The 9,247-nt window shown below is 56.0% G+C and overlaps 1 protein-coding gene across 1 annotated transcript; it reads right to left on the bottom strand.

Moving 5' to 3' along the window:
* Positions 1-5,949: 5,949 nt before the first annotated feature.
* LOC129125079 (EF-hand and coiled-coil domain-containing protein 1-like) lies at positions 5,950-8,889 on the bottom strand. Its single transcript, XM_077173203.1, has 3 exons — positions 8,202-8,889; positions 6,210-6,455; positions 5,950-6,045 (listed from the first exon to the last, which is right to left on the bottom strand). The coding sequence occupies exons 1-3, from the start codon at positions 8,835-8,837 to the stop codon at positions 5,950-5,952; spliced, it is 978 nt and encodes a 325-aa protein (XP_077029318.1). The 5' UTR covers positions 8,838-8,889.
* Between the last annotated feature and the right edge of the window lie 358 nt (positions 8,890-9,247).

Genomic DNA, 9,247 nt, shown 5'->3' with positions numbered 1-9,247 from the left:
CAGAAGCTTCTGTGGCTGTTGAGTTACAGGGGTGTCTGCAGGCAGGACTTTCCCAGGCCCTTTGGTGGATGTTGCACGCAAGCCCAGCTCCCATCGCAGGGGTGAGTAGTGTGTCCCTGCTGACCCCACAGGCTGAGCCCTGCTTTTGTGGCATCCATTCATGGGAAATGGAAATATTTCTCTTAAGGTCCCCTGAGAAAGAAGGAGAAACCTGGAAGAGCTAGTAAGTCCCTGAAGGAATCCCAACATCTGGAACAAAAACGGAGTGATGTGGACAGCCAGTGTGGTGGGTGCATTTCCCTCAGCCTTGTCCTGGGGCTCAGCAGCCGGGGCCTTTGGCTGCACATCTGGATACGCCGTGCCCGGCACAGCGGGAAGGGATCCATGGCAGCCTGGCTGCCCCGCTGCTGCTTCCACGCCCTGCAGGGCTGTTTCCCAGCCTGGCCTGGCTGCAGCTTCTGCCCAGCCTCTGCAGGAAGGCATTGGGCAGCAGCTGACAGGCAGCCCAAACTGCACCACGGGCCTGAGATCCCCTGGGATTTCCCGGTCTCTGGGTAGATGCAGAGAGGCAGCTGTTTGCAGGAGGGAGGGCCCTGGAGCTGGTCCAAACCCAGGGCATTTTCCTTGTCCTTTTCCATGTCTTTGTCAAGTATTGCCTGGAGCAGAAGGGCACAGCCCAGAGGAATTCTGGCATGCAGGCTCAGGGCTTCGGGTACTGAGCAGTCCTGTACCAAGAGGCAGCAAGTTGCCTGCAGGCCCCAGCTCAGGGGGAAAGAGGATGCGAGAACGTCCTGGACATATCCACCGTGCTGCCAGCTCAGCAGTGCAGCACAGCACGGGCTCACGCTCCCCATTGCTCCCACAGATGCAGCTGGCACCTCAACACGTACTGATAACATCTGGAGAAGAGTTTTCTGCTGGGAAAGAGCTTGTTTGATTAAGTTGATGGCCATTGTGGCTGGTGCAGCACTTTGCGTGGTGATTTGCTGTGCAGGAATCTGGTATTGCTGGAAGAGAAAATGGTGAGTGTTTTGTGATTCTCTACCTGAAACAGCTTCCTTTAAAGGCTGCTCATAGGCAGGGAACATTCCCAGTGAGTCTGCTGTGGATTTGTGGTCAGGCCATGGTTGTCCAAAGAACTCTGCTAAGGGTTCTGCTGCTGCCCAGTGCTTTCATTGGCCTCTTAATTGCTGGGCCTTGTTCTGGAGGCCCCGCTGGGGCTGCAGCCAGTGCTGGCGCCCACTGAGGCTGCCTGGCCCAGAGCAGCCCCAGGGGCACAGGGCAGAGGCACAGCAAGGTGGGGAGGAGAAAGAGCAGGGACGAGATTGCCCTTGGAAGGCAGAGGCGCTCTGGGGCCCGCTCCTGGCCAGGGAGCCTGCCCAGAGCCGTCCCCTGCTGGCCGGGGCCTTGAGGGACAGCTGTGCAGCTGGGCCAAGCTGTGCCAGCAGCTCCAGCCGTGCTGGGGAGCCTTGCCAGCTCTGGGCCCTGCTGTGCACGAGGCTCCCTGTGTGCCACTGGCAGCTGGGGCCTCAGCCACCTCCTCTCTCCACAGGAGCACCTCTGCAGCTTCAGAAGAGGAGCCTAAAAACTCAGACAAAGTGCTCCCTACCAGTTATTCCAGCTGTCCACGTCTGCCCCTATCTGCCCTGCCGTGGCTGCAGCACCGTTACGAGGCCTTCCCAAAACCCACCCCTCCTAAACGAGACCCTCTGCCCCTGAGCCCCCTGGTCCTGTTCCCAGGCCAGGAGTGAAGCTGGGCAGCCCCTGTCTGTGCCAGGGCAGAACTTGGCCCATATTTTATTTTTCAATAAAGAACTGGAGTCGTCAACAGATGTGTCTGGGTGGTAGCAGCAGCAAAGCCCACCCAGCAGCAGCACAGGCTGAGCACCGTGGCCAGGAGCAGCTGTGGATGGCCACGGTGTGGGCAGGCAGGAGCCAGGCAGGGGCTGCTGTGAGCAGCGGCGGGGCCCTGAGGGCTGGGGTAGCCCATGTTGAGCGTGCCTGGGCTGAGGGCACATTTCCTTCCCTGGAATCATCTGGGACTGGAGCTCATGAGACACACAGGGATATTTTGGGGTCCCTGCTGAGGGGTGCAGGGATCCCTCATGAAACACAAGGAGTATTGCTGGCCTCTCCTAAGGTGTTCAGGGATCCCTCATGAGCTGTGCAGCGGGGTTACATTTGATGGGGTGTTTTACTCTTCTCAGCACAGCAAAGGGTCACTCGGTCGAGGTTTTGCAAAGCTGGCAGAAAGCCTCTTGCAAAGCCTTGGGCCTGGTCTGTGGGCACAGTGGGCGGGCGGAGCCCATCCCCTGGGGCCAGGCTGGGCTGCTCAGGCCGGGTCGGGCTGGGCCAGGCTCGGCCCTGGCAGGGAAGGGCCGCGGCCCTGGGCTCTGATGAGGCTGCTGAGCTCCACCCTGGCCCTGTGCTGCAGCCCAAGACATTTACAGCCAGGGCCGTGCCCTGGCCCACAGGAGGCACCCGGGGCTGCAACTGAGGCCGCGCCCTCTCCCACTCAACGGGGCTGGCTCTTGCATGAAATGGGCCCTCAGCAAGGAGCTGCTGGGCCTCCTGGCTGTGTCCCTTTGTGCTCCCAGTGCTTCTGGTCTGCTTGGGCTGGGAAACTTGTCCATCATGCCTCTGTGTCTGTTTCCTGTCATTCCAATGCACAGCCCTTTCCCGCTGCTTGGCATTTAAATACTCGGATTATTTTATTGGATAACTTACATCTTGCACTTCATGATGGTATCAGTAATAAATGAAAAGGCCAAATCAATAATAATAATAATGTAATTTTTTATTTTCGGGACTGAAATATGGTCTCAGCCACAATCAAAGGGACAGCGTCAAGCCCGGTATTGGTGATGGGTGAACCCTGATCCAACCTCTATCGCATGGGATCCCCTCCATTCACGAATGTCATCTCTGTTGGGCAGGTTTTATACAGTTTTTTCCACCTGAGGCAGAGGTTCCTCTATCCTTTCCCTTGCTTCACATATGCATGCAGTCTCCTTTTTCTGTGCAGGGCTGGTCAATGCTTTTTCTGGGAAGTGATGAATGCTGATGCTGGGTTAGGGGTACCTGGATTGCTATCATGTTTGAAGATACTTACCAAGTATTCATCACTTTTTGGTGTTTTCTGGATAGTCCAGGGAATGGCTCATCTCCATACTAGCAACATCCTTTCGCTTGCTAATTAGGCTCTCTTCCCTTGCTGCCATCTGGAGTTTCGCAACTTTTTGTAGCAGTCTATACCTTAACTCTCTGTGGTTTTAGGCTTTAAACATTTTTGTTACAGACACAATTTTATTCACAACTTTTTTTAAATGTATATTTTATATAAGCATGAATTATCTTATACCACATATTACAATGACATTAAATTGTGCTAATTAGACTGTCCTATCATGAGTTTCTGGAACGCATTTCCAAGCCTTCCAGCTGCAGCCCAAGGGGAGCTGTCTCTGGCTTGCATGACAAAGTTGGCAGGTTTTTTGCAATGCCAGTCCTTAAGAAACAACTTTTTGTGTGCATTAACATTCGAGGGGCTGCTTTCAAAGACAGATAAAAAACCCACAAAGAACCAGCAAACCTACCAAACAACATATTAAAAAAAAGTACTTTTTCTTGCAGCTGGGAGAAGCTGCAGCCAGGCCAGGCTGGGAAACAGCCCTGCAGGGCGTGTCCAGATGTGCAGCCAAAGCCCCCAGCTGCTGAGCCCCAGGACAAGGCTGAGGGAAATGCACCCACCTTGTCCTGCCTGAGGCATTTCCTTCAGTATTTGCTGCATGATTTTGCATGGCTCATGGGGTTTCTTGTTTCCTGTAGCTTTGTTCTTTCCCATTGGAGGAACTTAGAGCAACATGGTTCCATTTCCCATGAATGGAGCCACAAAAGCAGGGCTCAGCCTGTGGAGTCAGCAGGGACACACTACTCACCCCTGCGATGGGAGCTGGGCCTGTATGCAACATCCAACAACGGGCCTGGGAAAGTCCTCCCTGCAGACACTCCTGTAACACAACAGCCACAGAAGCTTCTGTCATCTCTGCTGATCTGCACGGGCGCCACTGAGCCGCAGGAGCATTGAGGGCATCGCGCAGAGCGAGGGCACACACGTGCATGGCTCTGTCCTGGCACCTGCAGCGATGCTAGGATATTGACACTGTTAGGAAAGGCACAAGGAGAACTTGCCTCCAGCATTCTCCAAGAGTTTCAAGCCATCATCCAGCATGGCATCCAGAAAATGCAATTTGCGATCCCAATCTAGAAGGGAGCACATATCAGACCCAGTTCCATGGTGTGCTGGAGTCCCCCTGTACCTCTGGGAACTGGGCATTGAAGGGGGTTGGGTAAGGCCAGGGGAGCCAGATGTCAATGGACAAGGCCAAAGCTGCACAGGGGCCTGGGGAGCTCTGGGCTGGCTCCTGGTCCCCCCATTCTCTTTGTAGGTCCTGTACAACAACCCCGGAGAGGTGCCTGAACCAGCCCAGGTTGCACTGGGGCTCTCTCACTGCCAGAGCTGCAACTCTTTCTAAAGCACTAGGGGAAAAATGCAGCAGGCAGTGCCACAATCATCCCTCCCTTCGTCCTGCCCTCTCTTCCTCCCTTCCTGTCATCCTCTCTCTCTCTATACCTTTTTCTTCTGGATTTGCTCTCCCAACAGAAGAGGACATAGCCAAGGCCTCTCAGGATCCACTGGAGCCTTGCTCTCTCCCTCTGCCCTTTCCCCACCATGGGCACCCCGTGCAGCCGCTCCCAGATTTCGGGACATGTCTCCCACAGAGGGAGCCCAGCAGGACAGCTCAGTACCCGAGTGCCCTGAGCCTGCTCGGGATAATTCCTCTGGGCTGTGCCCATCTTGTCCGGCTGTGCCCGCAGTGCCAAGCAGCAGAGAGGGCAGCTCAAGCCTCAGCAGGGCTCAGGCCCAGAGGCACAGCAATTACCTCCTGGCACTGGGCCTGGCATGGCCTCCCTTCCTGCAGCAGAGGCTGCCAATGAGCCCCTGCTTCCTCTGGGAAATGCTTCCTTCACTGTAGCCTCTACATCCACTTCTGGAGAAAGGAGGAGGCACAGCTGGATCAGGTGGGGCTGTTCCCCAATGGGAAGGCGGCAGCTTCAGGAGGCAATGCTTGACAAAGACACAAACTTGCTGGGTAGGCCAGGGCCCACTTTCATCAAAACACCCACCCTTACTGATCAGCCTGGAGACTGGGAAATTGCAGGGGATCTCAGGGTGTGCATGGCCTGTGGTGCAGTTTGGGCTGCCTGTGAGCTGATGCCCAATGCCTTCCTGCAGAGGCTGGGCAGAAGCTGCAACCAGGCCAGGCTGGGAAACAGCCCTGCAGGGAGTGGAAGCAGCAGCGGGGCAGCCAGGCTGCCATGGATCCCTTCCCGCTGTGCCGGGCACGGCGTATCCAGATGTGCAGCCAAAGCCCCCGGCTGCTGAGCCCCAGGACAAGGCTGAGGGAAATGCACCCACCACGCTGGCTGTCCACATCACTCCGTTTTTGTTCCAGATGTTGGGATTCCTTCAGGAACTTACTAGCTCCTCCAGGTTTCTTCTTCCTTCTCAGGGGACCTTAAGAGAAATATTTCCATTTCCCATGAATGGATGCCACAAGAGCAGGGCTCAGCCTGTGGGGTCAGCAGGGACACACTACTCACCCCTGCGATGGGAGCTGGGCTTGCGTGCAACATCCACCAAAGGGCCTGGGAAAGTCCTGCCTGAAGACACTCCTGTAACACAACAGCCACAGATGCTTCTGCCATCTCTGCTCAGCTCCACGGGCGCCACTGAGCCGCAGGAGCCGTGAGGGGATCACACAGGCTGAGGGCACACACGTGCATGGCTCTGTCCTGGCACCTGCAGCCATGCCCCCCTGGCCGAGTTTTGGGCTCTGAGCTGGCAGCTCTCCCAGGGGAAAGGCCTTGACCTACCCTCACCATCTCCTAGATACCCACTAATGGGTATGGGTTGGGAATCCAGATCATCTTCATCAACAGGATCATCTTCATCAACAGGATTATCTTCATCATCAGGTTCATCTGCAAAGAAAGGCAGGACAGAACAGCTCCTGTGACACTGCTGAAGATTCTCCTTCAGGACCAAATGGCAGTGAGGGCACCTGGGTGATTGGTGCCCTCCCAGGCATCCCTTGGCTCTGCCTTCCACTCAGTATCTGCAGATTTGGCACCTCCTTAGCTCTCACTTCCAGCTCCCTCACTTTGCCACGACTGTTCAGGACAGCGTGTCTGGCCTCTTCCACCTTCCTCCTCATCTCTGCCTGCTCCCTCTTCAGGTTACGGTTGCAATCTTCCAGGCTGACCAGAGCTTCCTGAGAGCTCTTCAGCTCCTTCTCCAGCTCCTGGCTGAACCTGATGGCTTCTTCAATCTGCCCATCCCTGGAGCTCCGCATGAGCTCCATTTCCTCCAGGACATCTTGGAGGCACTTGGTCTGGGAGTGCTTCTGTGTTAATGGTCTCTTCCTCCCTATGAAGCAGGGTCCTTCTCCTGTATGGCTGGCATGGCTCTTCCGCAGTCCCACTTGTAATGACCAGGAGCACAAAGCAGGGAGAAATTGATGGGTTTTAATGAAGACTGAAAGTGGTTGGATTGTGCTTTGTTGGTTTGGTTTTTTTTCAATCCCATAGAGTTGATCAGCAACTAAAGCTACTTGACCTTTGCCAAATACAGAGAGAAGGAAACAATCTCTGGAAAGTTGTTTTTAATACCTAGCTATGCATTTAATTTTCAAACTACACCCTTCTCATGTTATTGCACAAGTTTCTGTGTAGCTTTCATGTCATTACTATGGGTCTGTACTCAGGAGTCAGGCAGTGTGCTGAAAAAGATATTTCCAATGAAGTTGTGTTCAGGGGAAGAGAGCAGGGAGCAGCTGGGGGTGTTCTGGAGCTTTCCTCTTAGTCATCTTCATTCTTCCTTGTAGTAGTAAGGGACAGGCGTTCGGAAGATTTGGGGCTGTGACGGAAAATTACAGGAATCCTTCTGCCCCCCTCCCCATAGATAAGGATCACCCTTAGAATGTAGCCAAACAGGTAGCCCCCCTAACCTATGGATGCCAGTAACTTTCCACTCCATACTAACCCTAGAAAATATAGCCAAACCCCTGTCTGACGTAGAGAAACCCCTTAGTCCATAAATACCCTTGAGACCCCTCAATAAACGCCTTTAACCGTCCACCAAATTGGTGTTAGCGTTCGTTTTTGGCCCCGAAGGATCTCAAGGAGGAGATCGCCGTGCTGGACTCTGAAACCAGGTCATCGCGGCCTTCGCAAGAAGGCAACACTTCCTGGGACCTTTGAGTGGTGACTTTGTGTTTGCTGCTGATTTCCTTTGCCTTTTTTAGATGAAAATGGTAAAAGTGTCTCTGACCTGCCTTGCTGGACATTGTGAAGACAACAGTCATCTACTGCAGGTGGAAGTGTCACAGGTGGAGCAGAGTTCTGGGAGTGCTGTGTTAGTATCAAATCACACCTGGTGAGCCCTGCCAGCACAATGGGTCCATGCTGCCCTTCCCTGCTCTGCCTGTTCCAAGCTATTTCATGCCAGAGGAATTGAACTGCTGTTAAGTGTGTATGTGAGTCACTCGAGCCAGTACGGCAGAACCAGCAGAATCCAGCCCTGGAATTAATGGGGCTGTGCAGAGGAGCCCCAGACTATTCATCAGCCTGCCTGCAGAACTGGCTCCAACTCTGAACTCTCGTGACCACACTCTGAGGAAAACATCCTTCTAATATTTCCTACAGGCACTTCTGACTGAGACACTGCTTGTGCTTGTGCAGGTGGCAATCCAAAAGTTCTTTCTCACTTCAGGAAAAACCCTGCACTGGTGCACATCCAGCATGTGGTATCAGCACATGCTGACTGCACATGCAGTAGAAGCAGCAGCATTGTACGCGTGGGTTTGTTAAGGTGAACTCCCCTACACTTTTAACAAGAATGCTCATCACAGCTATATTTAATGGTAGACCGGTGCCATACATTTCTCCTTAAAGCCTCCCTGTAACTAAGCTTTGCTAAAAAGTTAATGCCGAGGATGAAGGAGCAGCTTCGGTCTCAGTCTGGCAGTGGAGGGGTTATAAACACAGACTCTCCGGGAGCAGCATCTCTCCTGAAGCACTCGGGGCAGCCGAGCCGCCCCCGGGAGGCCGGTGCAGAGGCCGGCCCGGCCCGGACTCACCTGCAGCACCAGGCACCGCGCATCGCTGCTCTGCAGGGCGGCGCACATGTCCTCCACCAGCTCCCGCAGGCTGCCGTTCTCCTCCTCCAGTGTGGCGATGCGGTCCTCGGCCCGCTCCAGTGCCACGATCTCCTCGCAGCACTCTTGGGAGCAGGGCCCCGGCGGCCGTCGCTTGACGCTGCCCGCGGCTCCGCGGCCGGCGGGGTCGGTGCGGCGGCGGCGTCGGGGGCTGCGCAGGCGGATCTGGGTCTCGATGTGCTCGCTCTCCCGGCCCAGCGGCAGCCGCGGCCCCGCGCAGGTGCTGAAGTGGCCGCAGAGCCGCGCGTGGAACTGGCGGAAGGTGAGCTCGGCCGAGAGCCCGTCCCACAGCCCCGCGCACTCCTCGGGCTCCGCCGCCTCCTCCAGCCCCAGCACCTGGCACAGCGTGCGGAAGTCCTCGCCGGGGATGCGGCCCGAACTGTCGCAGTCCAAGTGGTGGAAGATCTCCTGCAGGTACTGGTCCAGGCCGGTGGCCAGCACGACGATCTCGTTCTCCACGCCGCGGTCCAGCCCGTAGTGGTAGGCGAGGGCGCTGACCAGCCACTGCGTGCGCCGGGCCGGCCACCCGTAGGGGTCCCAGCCCTCAGCCGGCTCCATCGCGCCCGCCCGGCCCGCGGCGCTGCCCGAGCATCCTGAGCTCCCGCCCGGCCGAGCGCTCGGCCCCGGCCCGTGACGGGGCGGGATGGGCGGGGCGGGGCCGCCGCCGCTCCAGCGCCCGCTCGCCGAGCGCCCGGCTCGCCCCGCAGCGGAGCCGCGTCCGCCTTTGTCCCGCACGAAAAGGGATTCCGGCAAAGCGGCTGGGTGCCACCCTGCTCCGTTGGTCTGCCAAGCCTGCGCCCCAAGTGTGTTTCTCATTTCTTAACTCATTTCTCCCTTCCGCTTTCTCTTTAGCACAAGCAACACAATAACATCGTACAATCCACTTTGACAAGTCAGGCTTGTGAACCGAGTCTGTGCCTCCACTAAATTAAAACCCCAATGTGCGTGAAAGCCGACCTTCTGTTCGT

The sequence above is a fragment of the Agelaius phoeniceus genome, unplaced genomic scaffold, assembly GCF_051311805.1.
Source record: "Agelaius phoeniceus isolate bAgePho1 unplaced genomic scaffold, bAgePho1.hap1 Scaffold_395, whole genome shotgun sequence".
Classification (NCBI taxonomy): domain Eukaryota; kingdom Metazoa; phylum Chordata; class Aves; order Passeriformes; family Icteridae; genus Agelaius; species Agelaius phoeniceus.
This window is presented reverse-complemented; position numbering and strand designations above follow the sequence as displayed.